Source organism: Sorex fumeus, unplaced genomic scaffold (assembly GCF_029834395.1).
Source record: "Sorex fumeus unplaced genomic scaffold, SorFum_2.1 ptg000006l, whole genome shotgun sequence".
NCBI lineage: Eukaryota > Metazoa > Chordata > Mammalia > Eulipotyphla > Soricidae > Sorex > Sorex fumeus.
Genome location: NW_026606063.1, coordinates 39,842,150 through 39,868,146, shown reverse-complemented (window position 1 = coordinate 39,868,146; position 25,997 = coordinate 39,842,150). Strand labels below are relative to the sequence as shown.

At 58.7% G+C, this 25,997-nt stretch overlaps 1 protein-coding gene across 16 annotated transcripts in view; it reads left to right on the top strand.

The window, feature by feature from the left end:
* The window catches only part of DYSF (dysferlin), a 223,830-nt gene that overhangs the window by 95,640 nt on the left and 102,193 nt on the right, over positions 1 to 25,997 (top strand). For all 16 annotated transcript variants that reach the window (XM_056123866.1, XM_056123861.1, XM_056123864.1 and 13 more), the window contains 11 exons: positions 323 to 500; positions 683 to 807; positions 2,121 to 2,227; positions 8,178 to 8,370; positions 10,153 to 10,308; positions 13,340 to 13,471; positions 13,584 to 13,750; positions 14,624 to 14,738; positions 14,961 to 15,066; positions 15,270 to 15,412; positions 17,746 to 17,919. In XM_056123866.1, coding sequence (XP_055979841.1) covers positions 323 to 500; positions 683 to 807; positions 2,121 to 2,227; positions 8,178 to 8,370; positions 10,153 to 10,308; positions 13,340 to 13,471; positions 13,584 to 13,750; positions 14,624 to 14,738; positions 14,961 to 15,066; positions 15,270 to 15,412; positions 17,746 to 17,919 — 1,596 coding nt within the window. The remainder of the gene's footprint in view (positions 1 to 322; positions 501 to 682; positions 808 to 2,120; positions 2,228 to 8,177; positions 8,371 to 10,152; positions 10,309 to 13,339; positions 13,472 to 13,583; positions 13,751 to 14,623; positions 14,739 to 14,960; positions 15,067 to 15,269; positions 15,413 to 17,745; positions 17,920 to 25,997) is intronic.

Below are 25,997 nucleotides of genomic sequence, written 5' to 3'. Positions count from 1 at the left end.
CCTGCAGCACACAGGAGGCCCAGTTGCCCCAAGGTGGCAGGACCGCGGCTGCTGGTTTGGATTAAGGCGCGGCCTGACCTTGGGAGTAGACCTTATTAGAGGAACGTGGCCAAACACACAGGCCTGGAAGGAGTTTGTTCAGTTTGTAACCAAATCTGGGCGCTGGTGCTGAGCTAGACCAGTCACCACCCGCCCATCCAGCCAGGATTTATTGGGCTCCAGTCACGGCCTGGGCCTGCCAGACACATGACCCCTGCCCACCCGCCGTCTTCCTTCTCTTCTTCCCCACGACCCCCTGGACGACCGCCTTCTCCACACCCAGAAGTACCTTCGGAGGCGCAAGTACTCGCTCTTTGCCGCCTTCTACTCGGCCACCATGCTGCAGGACGTGGATGCCGCCGTCCAGTTTGAGGTCAGCATCGGCAACTACGGGAACAAGTTCGACACCAGCTGCCTGCCGCTGGCCTCCACCACGCAGTACAGCAGGGCGGTCTTTGATGGTGAGGGACCCCCACCTCTGCTCACGGACAGGCCTGTGATCCTGCTTCTCATGGGAAGTTCCTCATGCCCCCCACCAACACCCCGTGTCTGGGGGAGGGGGCAGGGGACCCGCTTGTCCAGGGGACCTCGATCCCTTAGTCTCCTCCTCTCCCTACTCACTGTGGCCCGGGTGCCGTTCCAGGCTGTCACTACTACTACTTGCCGTGGGGCAACGTGAAGCCCGTGGTGGTGCTATCCTCCTACTGGGAGGACATCAGCCACAGAATCGAGGCTCAGAACCAGCTGCTCAGCATTGCAGACCGGCTGGTGAGTGGAAACCCCAGCCCCACACGAGAGGAGAAGGAGTGAGAACAGTGCGAGCCCACCCACCCCTCCCTGTCCCCCGCCCACCTGATGAAGGATGCAGCACAGAGAAAGAACTAAGAGAGCTGTCCTTAGGAAGAGCAGGGTAGCACATACCTGCTTTCTTTCATCCTTTCCTCACTCGCTGTCTTTGACTTTTACCCACCTGCAAGGACTTCTCCTGAAGACGTCTAGAAACTTCTAGAAGGCAGACATGAGCAAGGGGCTGCCTGTGTCTTTGGGGAGTCAGCCTAGTGAAGGGGAGCGGAGTTCACTCCTACTAGACACAGATACCTAAACTTCCATGTCATAGGCGTCACCCCAGAGGTTCCTTGGTGGGGGGGTGGGAAGGTTGGGGGCCACTAACATGGGGGTGTGTACTGTGAGTGTAGATAGGAGGCTAGAATCCAGATGGGACACGATTGTGGGGGTCCAGAACAGAGAAATGAGGTGTTGGGAAGGGGAGAGAGAGAGGGAGGAAAAGGCCATGACCGGATCATAAAGAACCCAGTGATCCAGTGTGATCCAGAGTGACTCAGAGTGATCCAGTGGCCAGAGAGGAGGCAGGGCTGTGAGGACCTGCTGCATCCGAGGAGAGCAGTGTTTGAGGTTAGGCGGTGGGTCCTGTCTTGAGCATGGCCAGGGTGGTCAGCTGCTGCTGTGCTTGGACAGAGTAGAGGCTGGTTAGTGTGGGCAGAGGACTGAGGGGAGGCAGGGTTCTGGGTCATTTCAGATGGGGTGCAGGGGTGAGGCATAGCCCGGGGAGCAGGAGGAGGCGATGAGACCCCTGGGGAGGGGCACACAGGCCGCTGTCAGCCACACTAGGGCCGAAAATGACTGGAGTGGCCAGTCTCACGTAGGACATTGACTGTGGGCAGCTGGGTGGTCCTGGGCACTGGTAGGACGTGCCAGAGCTCCCGGGGGGAGCCCCAAATGTCTCAATGGCTCTGGATGGAGAAGGAGCTCTCTGGGTTAGCACGAGTGGGATTCAGACAGGAGGGCAAATTGCTGGGGGGGACTGCAACAGGGGCTCCATAGGCCCCCCTCTGTGTGCTGGCAGGCCTGGCCGGGGCCCACCCAGAGCAGGACGCCACGGGGCTCCGTGGGTGGTTCCCGTTGCTGGGCGGGAGGTTGGCGTCCCAGGCTTGGATGTTGGCACGTATTTAGTCAGGGAAGATCCCTGAGCCAGGGCAGACCCTGGCTGGTGGGGTCTGGGCTCCCTCTTTGGCTCTGAGGGGTCCCCCGTGGCACCTTCCCTGGCCAACCTGTCCCCGCAGGAAGCCAGCCTGGAGCACGTCCACCTGGCGCTGAAGGCACAGGGCTCCTTGGAGGACCTGGACGCCCTGGTGGCGCAGCTGATGGATGAGCTCATCGCAGACTGCAGGTAGGGGGTGCTGGCACCCACCCCCGGCTCCTGGCTCCCCGAGGCCCTCTCCCGGGCCGTGTTCGTGTGTGGCGGAGAGCGGAGGCACGTCCCCCCAGCCACGCTTGGACAGCAGTCCAGCCCGCACCAAGTCCAAAGGTGGTGGAGCCAGCGCAGGGAGTTGAAAAGGTGACATTTAGAGCAGGTCATAAATCTCTGCAGCGGCGGCAGCTGTGGGCCAGGGAGGCCAGGCCCACCTGAATGGGGAGCATTGTGTCTGATCCCCGACCCCTGATTTCCCTGATGGAATCTCCAGGAGGAACTGGGCGGGGGTGGGGGTGGGGGCTCCTTCCCCCAAGGCCATGCTCTGTGTGTGTGTGTGTGTGTGTGTGTGTGTGTGTGTGTGTGTGTGTGTTGGGGGGGGGGTGGAACCTTGGTTTCTGTTTAGACTTCTATCCACACTACTGATTGTCAGCGTCAGGACAAGGGGGAGTGATGGAGAACGGGGGTGCCCAGAGGTCCACCCCCACCATTCCTTCCCTGCCAGGATAAGGTTGGGCCCAATCCCTGCACGGAAATTCGATTTCCTCAACTTCAACCTGACCTTAGAAATAAGGGTTTTGATAAAGTCCCATCAGCAAAGTGCCCAGCTTTTGGGAAGCCTTTAATAAGTGGGCACTGTAATTTCTGTTAAGAAGGAGTGGGAGGTGAGATCCTCGCCTTACATGGTACCCAGTTCACATCCCCAGCGCCCCAGATGGTCCCCTGAGCACCACCAGGGGTCACTCCTGGTCACAGAACCAGGAATTGTCTCTGAACACTGCCAGGTACGGCCCACTCCCCACCCATAAGTCAGGGACGAGGGTCTTGTCCCTTTAACCAGCCTTGTGACTTGCTGCACCCTCACTTCTCTGGACCACATTTTCTCAGATTTTATCTGGACTTTACAGTGGACAGTGTTGTCTCTGTGTGGGAAGAATGAGCAGAGACAGGCGTGCCCCTTCTCCGTCTTGTCACCCAGCCTCAGTTTCTGTCTGAGCATCTGCTCTATGTGGAGACGCTGGGAACCATGGCTGAGGGACCCACCCCCACAGCTCCGTACCTTGGCTCTTACCTGGTCAGGAAGAGCATTTTTTTCCTATTTTTTTTCTTTTTTGGATCATACCTGGCAATGCACAGGAATTACTCCTGGATTTGAACTCAGGAGTTACTCCTGGCGGTGCTCAGTGGATCATATGGGATGCTGGGAATCGAACTCAGGTTGGCTGCATGCAAGGCAAATGCCCTACCTGCCGTGTTATCCCTCCAGCCCCCAGGAAGGGCATTTAAATTAATTTTTTTTGGCTTTAGTCTTTTTAGTTTTGGGGCCACACCCAGTGAATCTGAGGTGTTACCCCTGGCTCTGCGCTCAGGAGTCACTCCTGATGGTGCTTGGGGGACATATGGAATCCCCGGGATCAAACCCAGGTTGGCCACATACAAGGCAAGTGCCCTACCTGCTATACTATTGCTCCAGCTCCCTGGGAAGGTCATGTTTAACCCCTCAAAACCTCCCCCAAAGAAACGGTCCCTCCCATAGGGATAGAGTTCCAGGGGTCTTTTTTTCCTTCCTGGGGTTTTGGACACCTGGGGCTTGTGGACAGGGTACAGCTCAGAATCTCCTGAAGTCAGGGGAGCCACTGAAGTCAAGAAGTCACTGAAGTCAGGGAAATCAGGGAGCCACTGAACTCAGTGAGCAACTGAAGTCAGCGGGGGCTACTGAAGTCAGGGGAGTCACTGAAACGAGGACAGCTATTGAAGTCAGGCAGTGACTGAAGTCAGGGAGCAACTGAAGTCAGGGCAGCTACCGAAATCAAGGGTGTCTCTGAAAGTCAGTGGAGTCACTGAAGTCAGGGGAGTCACTCTAGTCAGGGGATTCTCTGAAGTTAGGGAAGTCCAGTTGAAATCAGGGGAGCCTCTAAAGCAAGGGGAGCCACAAAAGTCAGGGAGTCACAAAGGTTAGGACAGTTACTGAAGTCACAGTGTTGAAGGGGCAACAGAGGTGTTTGGAGCAAGTGAACTGCGTTCAAATCCTGATATCCAGGGCCTCTTCCTGGGGGAGGGGACTCCTATGGTGGGCTTTGACAGGGGCAGAAGATGGAGGTGCCTGCTGCCCCAGGCAGGATGCTGGATCCCAGTGGGGTCACCCCTCTCCTGCTCCTCTCTGGCAGTTGTTTTTTTTTTGTGGGGGGCACGCATTGGTCCTTGGGGTTCAGAGGCTCACTAGGATTGCAGTGTGAGGGATGGGTTATTGTTGGTGGGGAGGATAAAAGTGTCACCTAAGGCAGGGACAGAGTGGGGTGCAGCCCAGGGAGGCAGAGGGGAGCTTCGGGTTTCCTCATGAGCCCGTTTCAGACAGGCCCCGAGACAGTCACCCGGATGATCCTAAGAAGCACAGGAGACAGGAAGCAGAATGGTGCTCTCCAGAGGGAAATGGGGGCTTTGGTGAGCACCCTTGCACCCTTGAGTGTTCCACACCCCCTTACCGTGCAGCTCTTGAGACCTGTCTTAATGGTGGAGGTCCAAGCAAGGTCTGGCGTGAGACCACAGCACTGGCCATGGTGGGGAATGTTGGGGTGTGGGCCTGGCTGTGCAGAGTGCCAGCTCTCAGCAGCCCTCCAAGGGCTGGAGGGACACTCAACTTAGCAAGGGGCAACCCCCGAGCCTGGGGGTGGGGTCTGGGTTCTACCTCCAGCCATGTGCCGGGCTCCTAGGTCTCATGGCCTGTGGTGGGGCTGAGGGGCCTGAGACATGCCGCCGAGCCTCCTCTTGGGGCTCTTTCCGGAGGGCCTGGCTCTCAGCTCTTCTGCCAGACCTGGCCTCTCTTGCCCCTCCAGTGGACAGATGGGCTATGTCTCCCTGGCCACTGGTCCCAAGTGTGGAGCTCGGGACAGGATCGTATCCACACGGCCACACAGAGGTTCTCCCTGAGGATCTAGCCCTGAAGCGACTAGGCAGTGCCAGGGTACCCACAGGAGGCCCTCACCCTGCCACCTGCTGGGCAGCACCAAGGCCACCAGAGAGTGACAAGAGTGTGGCCATGCCAAGGCACAGCCAGCTGGCCACACATTTCACCTGCTGCTCCTGCCCACCTGTCCCCATCACGTCTCCCTGGACCTCTGTGTCCCCATGTCCCAGGTCATTCCCCCACCTCCAGCTCCAGCTCCACACCTTAACTTCCACACCCAAAGGTCCAGTCCTTTCCCTTCCACCTTCATCACTCAGGCCAGGCTCCACTCAGCTGAGCACTGGCCCCCTGGGCTTCAGGAGTCCTGGCTCCCGCCCTGGTGGGCACGCCTCTTTGAACTCAGACCCTATCGCCTAGATCCCTTCCAGCCCTCCTGCCTCTGACTGAACCTTCACCCTGTGTACATTCTGTTCCTTTCACCCTCAGCTCCTTCGCTGTGCCGGGTGCAGCTCAGGCCACTTCCTCCAGGCAGTTCTCCTGACATGGAGGCAGCTCCCAGGGGATCTTAGTCTTATTTGTCTCTCTGTCTGGGGACAGGACTGGGGCTGACTCTGAACGCTGTCACCGGCTTGGACTCTACATAGTGGTGGGGTGTAGCAGGAAATGCCTGACCTAAGGCCATGCAAGGGGCAGAGGGCCTGGACGCTGGCCCCGAGAAGGTGCTGATTGCTGGTTGGGGCAGCTGGGGAAGGCTGGCTCTTGTTTGGGGCTAGGGTGTCTGTGCCATAGGCCTTCTCTTTCCAGCCTCATCTCTCTCTCTCTCTCTCTCTCTCTCGATCTGGGAGGGGGAAGCACTACTCCTAGTGATGTCCAACTGGACAGTGTGCGCCTGACCATTTACTGCTGCTGTGGTCAGGCTGTGCTGGTGTGTGTGTGTGTGTGTGTGTCTGTGTGTGTGTGTGTGTGTGTGTGTGTGTGTGTAGGGTGGGGGGCAGGGCTATACCCTTCAATGCTCAGTGGCCATACGGTGCCGAGGCTTGAACTTGAGGCCTTACATGTGTAGGCCTCTCTTTTCCTGTCCCCGCCGCCCCCCCCCGAGTTTCCCTTTCTTCTTGTGATACTTTTAATTTTTATTTTATTTTATTATTATTATTTTTTGCTTTTTTGGGTCACACCCGGCAATGCTCAGGGGTTACTCCTGGCTCTGCACTCAGGAATCACTCCTGGCAGTGCTCGGGGGGACCATATGAGATGCTGGGGATTGAACCCAGGTCGGCTGTGTGCAAGGCAACCACCCTACCCGCTGTGCTATCGCTCCAGCCCCATTCCCTTTCTTCTTGTACCCCAAGCCTTCCACTGCCCCAGGCTGGCCGGTCCTGAACCTGCTTGTTTCTTGGGGAGTCTCGTCTGGGCTGGTGGCCTCCACGGAAAGTTCCCCTTGGTGGTCTGTCTGTCCGTCTCTCTCAGCTCCTGACCCAGGCCAGGAGTGTAAATCTCCCCCCCGTTGGCTCGGCAGTCAGAACCTCCCCCTCCCTCCAGACTCCCAGCCCTCGCTTGAGGTCCACTCCGGCCTCCTTCCCAGGGAGGCCCCAGCCCAGGCCTCTGGCCCAGGCCCCCCTTTACCAAGAGGCATGCCTCTCCGCCACATTGGCAGTCAGACGGGTTGGGGGTGCTGGCCGCCCCTCTCCTGGCCTGGGGCAGCCCGTCCGCGGCACCCTCGGGCCGTAAATATTATATTACTACAGGGTGTGCAGTACGTGACCTGAGACAGGCCCCGGGGCTTAAGTTCCCCGACACGGAGTTTGCGTCCCGCTCCCCCCCCACCCTAAAAATTCAATTAAAAAAAATAACAGGAAGAATGCAGTGCGCCGAGGGCCGGCCAGCGCGCTGTATCTGGCGGCAGCGGTGCGGCGGCGCTCCGGCGGTAATTGGTTCTGCATAGCTCGGGGAAATTGGCAGAAAAATAAATCAGCCGGGAGCGGGAGTCAGACCTGCGGGGCGGGCGGGCGGGGAGGGGGCGGGCGAGGAGGATGGGGAGGTGGCGGGGAGTTTTGCAAGTGGTGGGAGCAGAAGTGGAGGAGCGGCTTTGAACGATGTCCCGTGTTGGGGTTGGGGGTCAAGGGTGGGGGGGTGGGGGGTGGGGACAGCATCTAGAGCCTTGGGCAGGGGTCCTGGCACAAGCACAGACGTGCCCCTCCTCCCCCATCCTATATAACCCTGGGGCATCCTGGCGGAACCCTGAGCTCTGTCAGCCAAGGAGGGTCCGTGGGGAGGTTTGCGAGGGAGCCCACTGGGACAGGCGGTGGTGGTGGTGGTCTTAGTAGGGTGTCCGGGGGTCTCTACCTCCAAATAGAGTGGAGTTTAAACGCAGCCCTATGCTTGGAGCCTCGGGCTGTGTTTCAGGGACTGCGTGTGCCCCCCACCCCTCTCCCAAGGCTCCCCGAGGCAGAGGGTTCTGGGAGGGGCGCTGTGGGGCCGCCTGGGCCGACACAGCTGTACTGCTGGCTGCTGGCCTCCCAGCGGCATCTGCAGTGGCTTCTCAGGCCTCCATAAATTTCCCTCTTGAACAGAGTGTGAGCACCACAGCGTGCTTTGTTCCAGCCAAGAGCCTGTGCTCCGGGAGGGGCCGAGGGCGGGGTGGAGGTGGGGTGGGGTGGAATGGGTGTGTGTGGGGGGGTGGGCAGGTGCTGCACCCTCTGAGGGCGTGCGGTCATTTGGGGATGGGGGAGAGAGGGCAAAAGGACCTTTGAGGCTAGAGATGGAGGGTAAACTCCAAACGGGGGGGGGGGGGGCGGGTGGAGATCTCCAGAACCCCAGGGCTGGGAACTTCAGAGCAGGAGGCGGCGGGCTGGGCTGTGTAGTTGGGAAGGCTTCCTGGAGGAGGTGTGGGGGGAATGCAGATCACACAGGGGGGTGGGCACAGGGTCAGCCTCAGGGTATGGGGGTCCACAGTGCGGGGGGGGGGGCACGCATATGTCCCTGTGTGCCTGCTCCTCCTCACTGGGCCCTGTCTGCCTCCGACAGCCAGCCCCTCCGTAACGTCCAGGAGGTTCCCGCGGCCACTCACCTGGACCAGTACCTGTACCGCCTGCGCACCCGGCACCTGCGTCAGATCACCGAGGCCGCCCTGGCCCTGAAACTGGGCCACGGGGAGCTGGGCCCTTTCCTGGAGCAGGCTGAGGACTGGCTCCTGCGCCTCCGTGCCCTGGCGGACGAGGTAGCTGGCCCAGGCCGGGGTGGGGACACGACCCCTCCTGCCTGTTTGATGCCACTCCAGCCCCGTCTCCACCACAGACTTCATGTCCCGCACCCTCCAGGGCCCCTTGGCAGGAGGAGGCAGAGCCAGGGGCCTGCATGCCCCCGGCCCTGACCACTGTGCCTGCGGCCTGGCCCTGGCTTTGAGGCCGCCTATGATTTTTGGCTTCCCAGAGACCCCTGAGTCCCAGGCTTGCGGGGGCTGCACCTGCAGTCAGTGGGCTTTGCTGGATGGACCCAGAGGAGAGTGTTACCAGTTTCGGTGACTCTCGCTTCATTCTCTCCCCCACCCATACCTCCCAGTGCCGGGTCACATGTCCTGGACCAGGCCCCGGGCCAACAGGAAGCCCATGGATTTGTGCAGGACCAAGAGGAAGGTTCTGCTTCAGGGCCACTGGGAGGCCAGCAGCTCTGATCGGAGCTGCCCTGGCCCCTAGGGGATGGGGTGGGCTCTGGGGGCAGGTGCTAAGGACGGATTTCCTTGCACTATAGTCGAGAGACAGGGCCTAAGAAAGGTGCCTGGAGAATAAGTGTTTGGAGGGGAGAGGCAGGGGTGGTTAGGCAGGGAGGGCAACCCCAAATGTCGGGGTTGGAGAGTCAGCCTAGTGCTCTCTGGGCTGGTCCTCAGCAGGCTCCCCTCGGGGACACCGTGTGTGTCCCCATTTCCCTCGGAGGCCACAGACCAGCCCCTCAGCTGGTCCTGGGCTGGGGTGACGACTCAGAGAGCCGGAGCACATGCTTAGCAGGCAGGAGGTCTAGGTTCCATCCCTGAGTCCTGACGGATCATCACTAGAAGCCACCTCCGAGCACTGTGCCAGGAGTCGCTCTTGAGCACTACTGACCGGGGGGGTTCCCCAAATGTAAAAGAAAACAAAAAAAAACCCAACACTGAGCCAACCACAAAGCCCAAATCAAGTCCCAAACTCATGGCCCAGTCTGGCCCCAGGAAAAGGCTCTCGCCTTTGTGTTCCAGAACCTTCTGTGTAAGTGGGTGCTGGCGACTGCCTGCCACTGTGTGTCTGGGGCAGAGCCCGGGAACATGCATTTGCACCCAGCTCCCGGGTCCCTGTGCGTCTCAGGGATCTGCTCTGCAGTCCCTGTAGGCTGGTTGCCACCCCAATCCCTCTGGGTCCCTTCAGCACTCAGCAGGCAAGAGAGGCGACTCCTGGCACAGTGCTCGGAGGTGGCTTGCCTGCTGAGTGCTGAAGGGACCCAGAGGGATTGATCTGGAGGGGCTGGGTAACACCAGCCCCAGGTGCAGTCCCCAGAAGGGATCCAGTCCCCCACATTTGCACAATGTGGCTCCTTCTGGGGGCCGCCCACTCTGTCCCCAGCCTCTAAGGGACTCAAGCCTGTGACTCCCTCTGTGCTTCTTTGCCCATGCTGTGTCAGAATGAAAAGCATCATCAGGCCACAGGGGTGCCTGCTCTTTGTGGGAGGGGGACCGTGTCAGGGCTGACGGGAGCATCCCCGTGTCTGTAACCCAGGCACATCTCCTCTGGGAACCCCGGGGGGTCTGTTTCCTGGATGGAGAGAGGCCCGAGCATGTCAGCTGGGGTACCATGCCCAAGCAGCTTCCCCCGAAGAAAGCAGGAACACAGCTCAGTCACCTCTCTGTGTGTGGTCTCCCCCGGGGGTAGGTGGGCACCCGGCGGGGGGCCCCCACTCTGAGACTTCGGGCTTGGTGCAGAGCTCAGGGGAGACTGTGCAATCCCTGTGCGCTGACGCCGCCCGCTCTCCCCAGCCCCAGAACAGCCTGCCCGACATCGTCATCTGGATGCTGCAGGGGGACAAGCGTGTGGCCTACCAGCGGGTGCCCGCACACGAGGTCCTATTCTCCCGGCGAGGCGGCGGCTGCTGCGGCAAGAACTGTGGGAAGCTGCAGACCATCTTCCTCAAGGTGCTGCTCTCGGCCTGGGCCCGAGGCTGCCCCTCTCTGCGCCCCCCACCCCCACCCCTCTGCCCCAGGCTCCCGCCCCCCCCCCCCCACCCCCCACTGCTCCCATCACCCTTGCGAAGTCCTCGGGGCCTCACAAGCTGACATAGGAATCTAGCAGGCGAGCACTCGGGTATGAGGGGTCTGGGGAGAGCCTGGCCTGGCTGTGTCGTGGGTCTCCGTCCTCAACTCCCACCCCAGGCTTAGCGGCCAGACCCAGCCCTGTCTCCATGCCCCACCTTGGGTTGGCTGTGCTCCCCGTGGGGAGGCCAGCTCTGCCCTTTCACCCCTCACGTCCATCCATTGTTCTCGGGGAGAGCAGGGGAGCCGCCTGAAGACACTCATCCTCCTCAGCTCGAGGCTGCCGTGGCTGGGCTCTGGTGCCGGGGACAGGGTGGGTGGGGTGCCGCCGCCTGAGCATTACTGACCCGGGAGGGGGGGGTCCCCCAAATGAAAAGCACCTACTTACACAGAAGGTTCTGGAACCCAAAGACAAGAGCCTTTTCCTGGGGCCAGTCTAGGCCAGGAGTTTGGGTCTTGGTTTGGGTTTTGTGGTTGGCTCAGTGTTGCGGTTTTGTTTTTGTTTTCTTTTCCATTTGGGGGACCCCCTTCCTCCGGTCAGTAGTGCTCAGGTGGCGGCACCCCACCTGCTGGGGCTGCTCCCCCGCTGGCTCAAAGGGAGACTTGGCGTCTCAGGGCTGCCACGACAGTGGCACGTGCCTCACCCCAATGACTCCGTGGTCACTGCAGGTGTCTTGCAGATGGTGGTCACCTCTCGCCCATACCGGCACCCGCCCCCTCTCCCCACTTTCTAGTTAGTCCCTGCAGATGGCCTTCAGCTTGTGCCTCTGAGAGGGCTGATGAGCCCAACCGCCCTTCACCTACCCACTGGCCGATCTCATCCCTCCCCGGTGGCCAGGGAGGACAGGGTCCCGTGCTTGGTTCCATGGGAAGTGGTAGGTTGCTGGTCTCCTGGGTCCTACCTTGCAGGCCTCTGGGCGTCTGCTCACCTGGGCCATGAGCAGCAGACAACCCTATTCTGGGTCTGAGGTGGGCCTTGTTGGAACTCGACCCAGGAAGACTGGCTTTTCCCCATATTCTTTCTTTTTTTGGGGGGGGCATGGGAAGCTCCCCTGCTGCCCAGGATGTCTTCCCCGCACAAAGGCTGGAGAACCATCCAATGCTGGGGTGGGGGGAGAAGCACATGCCACAGGGAGAGTGGGGGGCTCTGGTGGTTCCGAGGAGAGACCAGCTTTGGCTAAGAAAGAGAATGAGGGGTGTCAGGCCGGAGGAGTCTGTCCCTCCCACCTGCTCACCTGTCACCTGGGGTGTCCCCCGCCCATCCCCCATTACAACATCCAGCCACTGCCTGGTCGGGGAGGAGGGGAAGGCAGAGGGGGTTAGGTGGGGCTGGGTCCCACGCGGGCAGACGCCGTTGCGGGCGTGGGATCCGGTGCATGTGGGAACGGGCCGAGCGCAGCCTCTGACCTCTCCGCTCTGCCGCTCGGGGAAAAGACCAATTGAAAAATGTCCCCAATTTCAAGCAAAAGGAAAAAAAAAGATAGAGGATTGTTTCTCGAAGTCTTCCCCACTGCGTTTATGAGCCTGCCGGCAGCTCCTGAGCAAGCGCTACAAAAATGTTGGCAGCAAGCAGAGACCAAGAAAACATTGGTGTTTCTTAACTTAAACCAAAGTTGGAAAAAATGAGCTCCAGCAGAGAGGGAGAGGAGCCCCAAACTAGACATTTCTTTATTTGCTGTTGCTATTTTGGGTCCGGCAGGCTGGCCCCGTCTGGGGGAGGGCGAGAGACTGGGCTGGGGAGGGGAAGGGGGGGTCAGGCATTCTTGCCATCTCCCTGGGGCTGGTGGTTTGGAGGGAAAAAGGCCAGTCACCCCCGGGGGTGGGGAGGGGACAGCTGAAGTGACCGGTCCTGGGTTGGCTTCTGGGGGGCCAGGTCTGTCCAGGCACAGCTGGCGGGGGTCCGGGAGACTGTCTCCACCTTGCTATATGTTCGTCACCCTCTCCCTCCCGGGGACCAGGCCTCTACCTGTAGCTCCCGTTCCTGATCTCACTCCTCCTCTGAGCCCTCTGAAGCTCCTTCCTCCGCTCCCTGAGCCTAGAGGGTGTCCCCTAGGCTCTGCGCAGGCCTGGTGTGGAGTGTGTCACCCGCGCTCTGTGCTCTCCTAAGAGTGAAGAACTTTAGCTACCCGGGACCTGGCGTCCACCCTTGATTTCAGTCACCGGGGAAATGGTCGTGGAGAATCAGATTGTTTTTGTTGTGGTGGTGGTTATCCCATTTTGGCTGAACTTCTGAAATTCCAGGATGAAAAGCAGGGAATAATGTTTACCATGCAAATAAAGGGTAGGGGTATCAGATACTCTCCTAACATCCAGCACCCCCAAAGAAACGAAACAAAACAAAAATAAATGCCCCCCCCCAAACCAACCCCCCCCCCCAAGCTAAAAACAACGCTGGGAAGCTTTAGCTTCTTCACCTTTAGACCTAGATCCTTCTGTCTTGTTCTGAGGCAACGTCTTAAACTGTTCAGCAGAGCAGGCTCAGATGCCTACTTAAGTTTATAGTGACTAAAGTGAAAAATGGCTAAACACATTCACTAGTTGCGTGGCCTATGGCTGCAATGCTGACCACGCCGGATGAAAACCGTTTTCATGGTTAACAGACCATTCCAGTGGACAACGCTATTCTAGAGGAAACCAGAAAGGATTTGTGGGGTGGGACAGAGGGGAAGCATGGGGGTCCCCAGTGTAGCCCAGGCTTGTGTCTGCAGATAGCACCGAGGCAGGAGGTACCCATTTGAGGGGAGGGTTCTCGGTGGGAAGGGCATGGGAGCAGCTGCCCTAATTCTCTTTGATGAAATTCTGAATAGTCCTGCCACAGCACAAGTTCCCGAGGATGGAGTGTCAGCCCAGTGTGCGCAGGCAGCACCCCTCTAACCCTGACACCTCCCTCTCTTCTCTGCCTCCTGCACTGCAGTACCCCATGCAAGGGGCACCCGGTGCACGGATGCCAGTGCAGATCCGGGTGAAACTTTGGTTTGGGCTCTCAGTGGATGAGAAGGAGTTCAACCAGTTTGCTGAGGGCAAGTTGTCGGTCTTTGCGGAAACCGTGAGTATCCTTCTCTTCCCCTCCTCCTCTCACCCCCTTGTCGCCCGCGTCCCATTACTGCTCCCCCCATCCCCCCACCCCACCCCTTACATCTCTTTTGTTCCCTTCTCAGTATGAGAATCAGACCAAGCTGGCCCTGGTCGGGAACTGGGGCACCACGGGCCTCACCTACCCCAAGTTCTCAGATATCACGGGCAAGATCAAGCTCCCCAAGGAGAGCTTCCGCCCATCAACCGGCTGGACCTGGGCTGGAGACTGGTTCGTGTGTCCAGAGAAGACGTGAGTTGCGGGCAACGAGGGCTAGGGCACCCTCGAACTCCTTTCCCTGAAGTGCATCAGCCCCCTGCACCCTGTATTCCTCCTCCCCACACCTGTGCTCGGGACTGGAGCATGCCCTTGGCTGAACGGGGCTGGCCTCAGCTCTGCCACCATGAAGTCCTCTGTCAGGAAGCTGGAGTGACCTCCTTTAAACCCATGTGTGCCTCCTAGTCCTCCTCAGGGCCAGGGCCTGGGGCTCTGAGACACTCCCAGGGCCTCTCAGACCTGCCTCGGTCTCCTCTTTCCAGTTTGGTTGACTTTTTCCCCCCACTCCCCTTGAATATACTTGAATTAGAAGCCCAGACGGTTCAGGGCTTGGGTACTTGCCTTGCATGCAGCCAACCCTGTGCGGATTCCCCAGGGCCACATATGGGCCCCTGACCACTGCCAGGGGTCACTCCTGAGTGCAGAGCTTCTGAGCTCCCCAAAACAAGACAAGCAGAAAACATCAGAGTGTAACACAGACCAGAGCCCAATAGGAAGGTGGGGTGCCTGTTAGTGCACACGACCTTTGTCCCCTGACCCTGCGCTCACCTCACCTCCCCACGCCACCTCCAGGCAATGGGTGTCTCTCTCCACCCTGGCCATATCTTCTTTTTACTTAATTAAAAAAAAAAAAAGGATTGAGATTCCGTGGTACTATTAGTAATGGGAACTCATGCACACGATTCCAACGAACTTCACACCTCCCTCCTGCCTCCTTGGGTCTCTGGCCCTCTTGTCGGCCGCTCCCCTCCTCCTCTCATTACTGTTGGGCACAGGGTGAGTGCTGTGCTGGAGGGGGTTGCAGTTGAGGGTCCCTTCAGCGGAGGCTCTGGACCTCCCGCCCCACAGCCTGCTGCATGACCCAGACGCCGGCCACCTGAGCTTCGTGGAGGAGGTGTTTGAGAACCAGACCCGGCTCCCGGGTGGCCAGTGGATCTACATGAGTGATAACTACACAGACGTGGTAGGTGGAGAGCCTGGGCAGGGGGCTGGGCTGGGCCTGAGCCATGCTCCTCCCCCTCACCGCCCCCACCCCCACCCCCAGGTCCTGAGCCAGCCAGTTGGCCTCTGGGTCATGGGCTGGGAGGGGGGCGGTCGCTGTGGTGTACACAGGCTGGGATAGCCCCTCAGCCTCCATGGCAATGTCCGTGTCTTCTCATCCTCCCTACTCTCCCTGTGACCCCAGAACGGGGAGAAGGTGCTCCCCAAGGACGACATCGAGTGTCCCCTGGGCTGGAAGTGGGAAGATGAAGAATGGTCCACAGACCTCAATCGGGCCGTCGATGAGCATGGTGGGCAGCGTGCGGGGCCGGCTGGGGACCCCATCCTGGGCATCCTGGTGGGGTTTGGGGGGGTGCATGGCCCTTCACTGGAGACTTTAGGTGGTGGTGGTGGTGGGGATCCTGGGGTTACTTCACCCTGAGCTGTAGTTTCATGCATCTGGGAGTGCTGGGGTGGCTCAGGAGAGAGTTGAGGGTGTGTATGCCCCGCCCAGGCTGGGAGTACAGCATCGCTGTTCCCCCTGACCGGAAGCCCCGGCACTGGGTCCCTGCTGAGAAGATGTACTACACACACCGGCGTCGGCGCTGGGTTCGTCTGCGCAGGAGGGACCTCAGCCAGATGGAGGCGCTCAAGAAGGTGAGTCAGAGGTGGGGGTGGCAGGGGGTTGGGGTTGGGACACAGCTGCTCTGCTGGGGGTGCAGGGCCAGGCAGGGGTGCTTGGGGCATGACCGGGTAGAATGACTCAGTGGAGATACACATGGATGATAGCACATGCACCATGTCACGGTCACCTCAGCACTCAACTATATACCCAAAAATGACACAGTTACCCACAGACTTCTCAGAGGCACTCACAGATCACAACAGGCACGCACAGATCACACTCACAAGGCCCAGATCACACCAGCATGGCACACACCCACAGATCACACCTGTACACAGATGCCCACAGACTATACCCGGCACACACAGGTACCCCTAGATGATACCCAGCACACACCGACGCCTACCTCACACCCAGCACATATATGATCACACCCAGGCCTCAGAGACGGCCACAGCTATGGAAGGCCACACACTCAGTTTCTCGCCCGTGGCCAGGCACAAAGACACAGTCAGGCTGTGTCCATGTGGCAGGGCCTGAGGTGGGGACTTTCCTGCCTCCAGTTAAATGATGCAGTGTTTTCAGGGGTGCCAGGGGCTGGGTAACAGTCTTTTATTTTTATTTATTTTTATTTTTTAATTGAATCACTGTGAGACGGTTACTAGCTTTCGCATTTGGGTTACAATCACACAATGATCAAAGACCCATCCCTCCACCAGTGCACATTCCCCACCACCAATATCCCCGGTATAACCCCCCTTTCCCACCCTCCCCCTGCCTCCATGGCAGACATGATTCCCCACAATCTCTCTCTACTTTTGGGCATTGTGGTTTGCAATACAGACCCTGAGAGGTTATCATGTTTGGTCCTTTATCTACTTTCTGCACACATTGGGACACAGTCTTGGGCGACGTGGCATGGGCCTGCCCTAGGGCTTGCTGAAATGCACCCCTCACGCCCCCAGGCCCTCTGCAGAGCCACACACCCATCCTCATGGGTGGGTACATGGTGGGGTTTGTGCTCCAGCTCTCCATGGGGAAACAAGGGTGGTGGTCTGGGGTACACAGTCTCCCGGGAGCCTGCTCTGCCCCGTCTGAGCAGTTCCCTAAGGAGGGGCTGCGGATGCCAGAACTCACATGGATCCCCGAAGCCCCCCAGCACTGCCCAGCGGCAAGACCCAGCTGCCACGTTGCACCCCTGCCCGCCCGCTGCTCCTGTAGCCTCACAGCTGCCGGTGTCCGGCACAGCCCTGGAACCTGCCAATTCTGAGCCGAGTCTTCCCCTTCTCAGCAGGTGTTAGCGGGGGACCCAGAACCAGGCTTCCCCACCCGGTCGTCCTGTCTCATGGGCGTCTAGAGCCACATGTCCCTGGGTCCAGGAGAGGACAGGTGCTTGGCCCACTGTTCTCCCGGTGCTATGAACCGGCTGGACCCGCTCCTGGCTCCTGGCTCAGGGCAGGGAGGTGAAGCCAGGCACCTTCCTCAGCAACTTCCCTCCTCAGGGACATGAACTTGGCCCTTGAGACCTGTCCCTGGGCTCGTGGCCCAGGCCATGATAACCCTCCGCAACCCAGTCCCAGGCCTAGTCTCTGGGAGAAATAGGCTGGGAAACTTCATTTCAGATCTCCGCTTTGCCTCTGAGGGGCAGACACTTCCATTTATTTGTGAGCTGGGATGGTGGAGAAGAAAATCTTGGATTCAAGTAACCGCCATGTCATCCAACAAACTAACTAAGCACCCATCTCCCAGTGTTCTCAGCAGTTTACTGCACCTTTTCTTTCTGATTCTTTGCTTTTGCCCACACCCCAGAAGGCCTCTTTCCCCGACTTTTTAAAAAAATTTTTATTAGTGAAACACCATGAGGTACAGTTGTAGACTTACAAATTTTTGTGCTTGGGTTTCAGTCATACAGTGTTCGAGTACCCATCCCTCCACCAGTGCCCATTCTCCACCACCACTAATCCCAGTATCTCTCCCCCCCTCCTCCCCCCATCCCCCCCTGCCTCTATGGCAGGGCATTCCCTTTTGTCCTCTCTCTCCTCTTGGGAGCTGTGGTTTGCAAAAGAGGCATTGAGTGGCAATCATGTTCGGTCTATGGTCTACTTTCAGCATGCATCTCCCATCCTGGGATGGTCCTCCCAACACCCTTTATTTGGTGCTCCCTTCTCTACCCCTGACTTTCTGACCCACTGCTAAAGTGGCTCAGAGCCTCCCTCCTCCAAGAAGTCCTCCTGGGTTTTCCCAGCCGGAGGATTCGGGTGAGGATGTGGGTGGGGAATGGCAGAGGGCAGGAAGGGCACAGCAGCCCACAACTTCCTGCAGATTCGGCCGCCAGCCTCTGATGTGCCCTGTGGTCCACATGCAGCACAGGCAGGCAGAAGCAGAAGGCGAGGGCTGGGAGTATGCCTCCCTCTTTGGCTGGAAGTTCCACCTGGAGTACCGCAAGACGGATGCGTTCCGCCGCCGCCGCTGGCGCCGCCGCATGGAGCCACTGGAGAAGACGGGACCGGCAGCCGTGTTTGCGCTTGAGGGGGCGCTGGTACGTCTTGGGATGGTGGGTGGGGGGGGGGCAAACTTGATTCCGAGGCTGTTCAGAGACGAGGTGCAGTTCTGCCCTTTGGACCGAGCTCCCTCTGTGGTTGCAGTTCCGGGTTCCTGCGGGGAAAGTGGATGCACCACGGTGTCCCCTCATAGGAAGCAGCTCCTTTCTTGGTTCCCCTGCTTTTTCAAGTGGTCAGATGGGGATGGGGGATGGAATGGGCCTCCTGATGCCCCGACCCGGCACGGGGACCTGGTGAGCTAGCTGGCCTGGTCTGGCAGGACGTCTGCTCTAGTCCATGGTTGTAACTAGAAGGGCCTAGAGGCCCCTGAGTAGTCAGCCTATCTCTGAGTTAGCCAACTCTCTGAGGACATGCCCCACCCCCCCGACGAGATGAGGTAGGTGTCCCCACGAAGCTGTCTGAGAGGGAGCAGTGAGTGAGCGCCAGGATGTAGCTTGTGTGCCGCTGTGGATCAGGGGACCCATGGCACAGAGGGTGAGATTTCCAGGAGGAAGTCATTGTCACTGTCATTGTCTTCCTGTTGTTCATTGATTTGCTTGAGCGGGCCCAGTAATGTCTCCATTTTGAGACTTGTTGTTACTGTGCTTGGCATATTGAATATGTCATGGGTAGCTTGCCAGGCTTTACAGTGCGGGCGAGATACTCTCAGTAGCTTGCTAGGCTCTCCGAGAGGGGCGGAGGAATCGAACCTGGCTTGACCAGGCTGGCCGTGCGCAAGGCAAATGCCCTACTGCAGTGCTGTCACTCTAGCCCACGAGGAAATCAACCTTCAGAAATCCAGCTGGGGGTGGGAGGTGGGGTGTAGCAATAGGACAGTGGGTAGGGCATTTGCCTTGCATGTGACCAACCTGGAGTCAGTTCTTGGCACCCCATGTGGTCCCCTGAAGACCAGCAGGAGTGATCTCTGAGTGCAGAGCCAGGAGTAAGCCCTGAGTGTTGCTAGCTGTGACCCAGAAACCAAAGAGAAGAAATCCAGCCAAGGCTGCAGCTCCATGGGGGATTTGGTGCTGGCATTGGGGCACAAGCCCCCAGTTCTGGTGGCTGGCAGATCGGATTTGGTGACTGTGTGGCAGCTGTGTGTGTGCATGTGGGTCTGGGCAGCTTGAGGAGCAGTGGGTCTTAGTGCTGGGCTGGGGTGGGACACACATCTGCAGGGCTCTCCGCAGCTCCGGGTTCTGCTGGGAGGGGAACGGAGACGGATGGGGCTGCTGGACAGTGGCAGGATGGCTCTGTCACTCTCAGTCAGGATGGCGGGCCAGAGGAGAGGAAACGGTCTGGGGCCAGATGCCATCAGAGATGCCTTTTCACAGGGCCTGGAAGGAGCCCCACCCCAGTCACGTCCTTGGGGGAGGCTGAGGAGATGGCCATGCCTTGGCTTTATGGGTTCTGAGCAGGCGCTCAACTGGGCATGAGCAGGATGGAAGGGGACTAGTGCCCGGGTGGCTTCTGTGTGTGTGTGTGTGTGTGTGTGTGTGTGTGTGTGTGAGAGAGAGAGAGAGACAGAGAGAGAGAGAGACAGAGACAGAGACAGAGAGAGAGAGAAACAGAGACAGAGACAGAGAGACAGAGACAGAGAGAGATAGAGAGAGAGAAGGAGAGGGAGGGAGGGGGAGAAAGGGAGAGACAGAGACAGAGACAGAGAGACAGAGACAGAGAGAGATAGAAAGAGAGAAGGAGAGGGAGGGAGGGGGAGAAAGGGAGAGACAGAGACACAGAGAGACAGACAGAGAGACATAGACAGAAGGAGAGGGAGGGAGATAGGGCGAGAGAGAGACACACAGAGACACAGAGACACAGAGAGAGAGCGAGCGAGAGAGGGAAAAGGAGAGAGAGATATTATGTGTGTATGTGTGGCAGGGCTCTCCTGTGACCAGAGTCACTGTCTTCCTCACGACTCTGCTGCTGCGGGGTGGGGGGTAGAGCCCTGGGCCGGCCCCAGAGGCAGAATGGGGGTCTGAGCAGGGCAGGCAGACGGCCCCAGAGCTAGGACCTATGTTCATCAAATGGGAACTCACCTCCAGTGGGCTCAAGACAGGAAAGGGCCTGAAGGGCTGCGGGCTGAGAAGCCCCGGAGGCAAGGCCGGATGTGGCACTGAGTCGGGGTCCCCAGTGCCCAGGCCTCCGAGGCCACCTGATTCTCCATGTGGGCCACTTTCTCACACTGCCTGGGAGCAAAGACGGTGCCGAAACAGAAGGCCAATTCCATCCCACTGGGGAAACAGCACAGCCGGCCCCGCCCGCCGTCATCCTCTGCCCTCTGCCTGGAAACCCTGAGCCCCCAGAGGAGAGAGTGCTGCTCTCTCACAGAGCCGGGCACTGGGCTCGGATCTGTCTGACCCGTCCAGCCCCACATCAGTCCCCGAGCTGAGACTGAGGAAGAGAAAGTTCCGGTTGGCTACCCTGGGCCAGGCCTCCTTCCTGTGGTTGGTAGTATTGCCGGATTATGACAGAATCACGTGGAGAGAGAAAGAGAGAGAGAGAGAGAGAGAGAGAGAGAGAGAGAGAGAGAGAGAGAGAGAGAGAGAGAGAGAGAATCCAACACCCAAACAGGACAGGGAGAAAAGCCACAGATGCCGTCCGTGGTCTCTGTCCAGGCAGATGGGAGTTGGAGGGGCCAGGGCGTGCTGTGGGCGGGGGCGTGTGCTGGTCCTGGCTGACCACAGAGGCTGTGCTCCTGGGGGGACCTGGGGTTAGAGGACCAGGTTCCACTGGGGTGGGAGTCGGGGAACAGGGGGAGGCAAGCGTGGCAGAGTGTGAGGAGGGGGCTGGTGTCAGGGGACCTCCGAGGCTCTGTGGGGGGTAGAGGTGGAGTCACTCCCCTGGGCTGGCCACAGGGTGGGGTGGGCCTGGGGCTGTGATGAGTTCACAGTTGGCCCCAGCAAATCACATTCACACACACACACACACACACACACACACACACACACACACACACAGCGGGCTGCCTTCCAGGCGGCCCGGGGCAGGGAGCTGGGAAGACTCCGGGCCGACCACACGTCAGCCGTGAGGTGAGGGGCTGGGAGGAGCGAGGGCACCCGGCCAGAGGTGCCCGGAGACACGTGGCTGAAAGCGTGGACAGGCTCCGGGGCTGGCCGGGATCTGGGGGAAGAAGACCAGCAAGGCTGGAGGACCCACTGCCAAGCTTTCATGGCTCGGTGACTGGGAGAACGGAAGGGGGGCATTTCCCAGAAACAGAGAAACCAACTCTCGGTTTGTTCTTTCAGGGAGGGGCCCTGGGAGTCCTGTGGGGTGGGTAGGCCTGGGAAGGTGATTGATGGCCACGTGGATGTGTCTGGGGTCTGTGGGAGAAACCCACAGGGGAGGCCCTGGGGGTTTTGCCGACATAGAGCAGACAGCGGTGGGAGTGGCTGGAGCCCACGGCCCTGGGCTGGAGATTGCACCGCTGCGGAAAGTCTGTCTGTGTGGCCAGCATTTGGACAGGGCTGCGGGCCCATTTGACACAACTGCGTGGACCACTCAGTACCTGAATGAAGAGAAGTCCAGTCAGCACTGGCCCCACTCGCTCCCTCTCTGCCTCCTTCCAAGGCCATCTTTAAAGCTGGGGCCTGGGACTGGAGTGATAGCACAGCGGGGAGGGTGTTTGCCTTGCACGCGGCCAACCCGGGTTCGATTCCCAGCATCCCATCTGGTCCCCTGAGCACTGCCAGGAGTAATTTCTGAGTGCATGAGCCAGGAGTAACCCCTGAGCATCGCCAGGTATGACCCAAAAAGCAAAATAAATAAATAAATAAATAAATAATAAAAAATAACCAAAAAACAAAAACAATAAAAAAACCCCAAAACTGGGGTCAACTGCAGCTTTTATTCTGCCCTCAAGCCTAGCCGCCTTTGATCTGGATGCTGGATGTGCTTATGCCCCAGCAAGGCAGGCATTTGGGGGCTTCTTTTTTTTGGGGGGGGGCGTGCCTTGACCCTGCCACGGGGCTGGCCTTTGCCTGCTGGTCACTGTTGCTCGCTGACTCATTCTGTGTGAGGGTGACAGGCTGTGAAGCTTCTGGGTGGTGCCGGCCGGGCTGAACACCAGACTGGCTGCCTCCTCCTTTGGCCTCCCCCATGGGAACCTCTTGGGGTCTATAAGGATGGAGGACCTGACACATGACAGGAAGTACCTCTCGGCCTCGTCGGGGATGCCCGTTAAAACGCACACTTCTTGGGGTGTCTCCCAAGTGGTACTTGGGAGGCCTTGAGGCCCTCTGGCAGTTCTTGGCCCATTGGTCTGCGGTTCAGTGCTGGGGCCTGAGGATGCAATACTACTGGGCTGTGTGGTGCTGGGGTCCCCAGGACCACCCCGGAGCTGGTGCTGGGAATGGAGCCCCGTTCAGGTGCTTGCTAGGCTTGTGCCCTAACCTCCGTACTTATCTCCAACTGCTCATCCGCGCTAGCCCCAGACACTCCGTTTCTGCCCAGTACCTGGTGAGGGTGACAGCATGAGCCCCGAGAGCATCTCTGAAGTGTGAGGGTGTGGACTGAAGTGCATCATGAAGGGTTCCCATGTGTTCTCTGCTCCCCCCAGCCCCCCAGTTCGAATACCTTTCTGAGGAGACAGGGGACTGGTCAGGGTCCTGGAGAGGGAAGCAGGGAAAGGTGAGACATTTTCCTAGTTCTGGGGTGGGAGAGGGGTCTTACGACCTTACACCTAAGGGTCCCGGAGTCTGATGGAGGAGCTCGGCCTGAGCAGCAGATGGTGAACCTGATGCAGAGTCCCGTTGCAGAGAACCCCGCGTGCTGGGAGCGGTGGGGGGGCAGAGTCTAAGGAAGGAGGCCAGCAGCATGGTGGGTGGGGGCGGGCATCCTTCCTGCACTGCTGACCTTTGTGGCTGTCTGGGCCCCAGCACCAGGCCTGCAGCACCCCTCCTCTCTCCCTTGGCTCCCAGCATCCCTTCTGCTGCCCGGGCGGCCCGCGGCAGGTCGAGCCTGTCTTGCCAGCTCTCCTCCCTGGAAGGCAGAGCCTGTCTGCTCATCAGCACGCAGCCGTTCCCTGAAACCTGCGGGGGCCAGGCCTGGCTCCCTGCGCCGAGCGGGAGGCCCTGGCTCCGTCTGCTAATCGTCTGCTGTCTCCATCCCGAGCATTATTTTATTTTGGTATTATTCTTTTTCCAGCTAATATCCTGGCATTCCCAAAGACACCGGGTTTCATAATCTTCCTGGCGTTCCCAGGGAGCTGGGAAGCGGAGGACAAAGCTGCTATTATAGCGCGTTCCATCCAGCCTCCCTCTCGCGCCCCACAGCCCTCACCGCTGCCGCCACCGCGCGGCCCCCACCCGCCACCCCTCCCGACGCCGGCCTCAGAGAGCTCAGCCGGGATGAGCTCACAGAATCCGCCCTGTCGCCCGTGCCCTGGGTCTGCCCTCCGTGCTCGAGAGAACGTCCAGGACCTTGTCTCTGTGCCCGGGCCCGAGTGTCAGTGTCGGGAGGGTGTTCCGTGAGGTCTGAGCTGGTGGGGAGAGGAGGAGATGAAGAACGCGCAGCTTTGCAGACTTTCAGAGCTGGAAGTTTGAACCGTTCGTGTTTGAGAGGCGCCTTCCACCTGGCTTCAAGGCTGTGGCACCTCTTACAGCTGGAGACAAAGTTTGTGGTGTGTGTGTGTGCATGTGTGTGTGTGTGTATGTGTGTGGGTACACGTGTGTGCATGAGTGTGCATGCATGTACACGTGTGCACACATATACATGTGTGCACACATATGTGTGAGTGTATGTTGTGTGCATACATGTGAGCATATGTGTATGCATTGTGCATGTGTGTTGTGTGTGCATGTGTATGCATGTGCGTATGCATGTGTGTGCATGTGTGTGGTGTACGCATGTATGCATGTGTGGGTGCGTGCACGTGTGTGGTATGTGTGCGCGTGTGTATACATGTGGATGAGTGTGCACGTGAGTGTATATGCATGTGTGGCATGTACATGTGTGTGTATGTGGCGTGTACGTGTGTATGTGTGTGTATTGTGAAAGCTGTGTTCTGTGCCTGAGGATTTGGGACAGGTAAATCTTGGCATGGAGCCCATGGTTTCCTTTAGTTCTTCAGGGGTCCAGGTGCCCCAGAGAAGACAGATGGCTAAAATGAATCTTTTCATTTGTCTAAACCATGAGCACTTTATGTACTTAGCCTACCTACTTTATATATGTATTTTGTACTTTATACCTTCCATACTATCTTTTTTTTGGGGGGTCACACCCAGCCGATGCTCAGGGGTTACTCCTGGCTCTGCAGTCAGGAATCACCCCTGGTGGTGCTTGGGGGACCATATGGGATGCTGGAGATTGAACCTGGGTCAGCCGTGTGCAAGGCCAATGCCCTACCCGCTGTGCTATTTCTCCAGCCCCTTACATACTATCTTTACTGCAACTCCGGAGACAGACTCCACAATCATTTCTATTTCACAGATAAGGAGTCTGAAGCCTCACAACTGCAGGGACTGCCAGCCCCAGGTGACTATTTAGGTTTACCGTTATAGTCATCAAAATGAGACAATTCTGTTACAGGGCTGGAGAGATAGTACAATTGGTAGGGCACTTTCCTTCCACAGGCTGATCCAGGTTCAATCCCTATATGGTCCATTGAGCCCCATCTGGAGTAAGCCCTGAGGTGTGAGGCCCAAACACCGCGCATGTACACACGCGCGTGCGCACACACACACACACGAAAATAAACGGAAAAAGAAAATGCTGTTCCATCCCAGTTTTAAGTGTAGTGCTCCCTGCTAGTGGCTGCAGTTGGGGACAGTGCTGTGACACCTCCTTGCGGGAGCCCCCAGCGTTACCCCAGGAGAAGCTGTGACCAGAGAAGGGGTTTGCCCAGCTCGTGGCACAAGTCGGTGGCAGGATCAAGCCAGTGCAGCAGGGTGTCTTTCCCTCTCCCATCTGAGCATTACGTCCTCCAGAGAGGGTCCTGGGCAGTTGGCTGGTGCCCTGGAGGGGCTTAACCCTCCTTGCCTTGTAGCCATGCAGTGACCACTCTGGAGCAGCTGGGCAGTTAATGAGTTGCTGTCCCCAGGGCACTGCCCCTGGCAAGCCCCCCATGGGTGACAGAGCTGAGTCCTGAGCTGAGAGCGAGAGAACCAGCAGAGACAGGCATTCCCAGTGTGGGAATGGGAGAAGGATGGGCAGCTGGGAGCCAGGTTTGTGAACACTTGGTGCCAGAGAAGAGTCTCTTAGAATGGCTGACATGGAGGTCAGAAGTGGGACCTGGCTTGGGAGGGAGTGTGAGGAGGGCAGGCACAGAGGCACATGGGGTGCACAGGATGGACCCTGACTGTTTTGCTGACCCAGCCCCACTGGCCCTGAATGGCGTCCACTGGGAGGCGGCTCTCTGTGCCCTAGACTCTGTTTCTTGAATATACGGGTTGAACACCTGTTCTCCACTGACACCTGTTCTGACCTGTTCTGTAACACCTCTCTCTGGGCTGTCTTCCCTGCCTCCTGTACCCTCCATGGGAAGATTGCTGAGGTGGGTCCTCTGAAGGTGTGGACCCTAAGACTATACTGCTCTGGTGGTGGTGACCAAGGTGTGGAGGTTGATGGGGGTACCTGAGACGGAGGGTTGGCACATAGCTGCAGGAACGCTGAGAAATGCGTGTGTCTCTGTGCATGTAGAGGGTCTGCCTTCATCTTTATAGGGCGAACTTGAATGCCGCCTTAGGGGGCCAAGGTGTGCAACCCAGGACACACTTACCCTCCTTCTAGAGGCACTCAGGCCTGGGGTAAAGGTTGCCCCAGCCTCCCTGCCTCCTCCACATAGGAACTACAGCAACACACACACACACACACACATATGCACACACATGCATGCACGCACACACATGCACGCACACACAGCTGCGCCAGCCCCCTTGTGGCATGAGGAGTCTCCAGGTTTCCTGAGTGCCTGCTTCGCTCCCCAGGCCCGTCAGGCGTTTTGCAAGGAGTCTAGCAGCTGCTTCCAAGCCCTGGCTCCGGCGCTAATGAAGTGAGGCTGCCCGCGCCTGCTATTCCACTCAAGGCTGCAATCAGCCCTGATTAGCAAGCAGGGCTGTGCGCTCCAAAGCTGCCGCGTTTC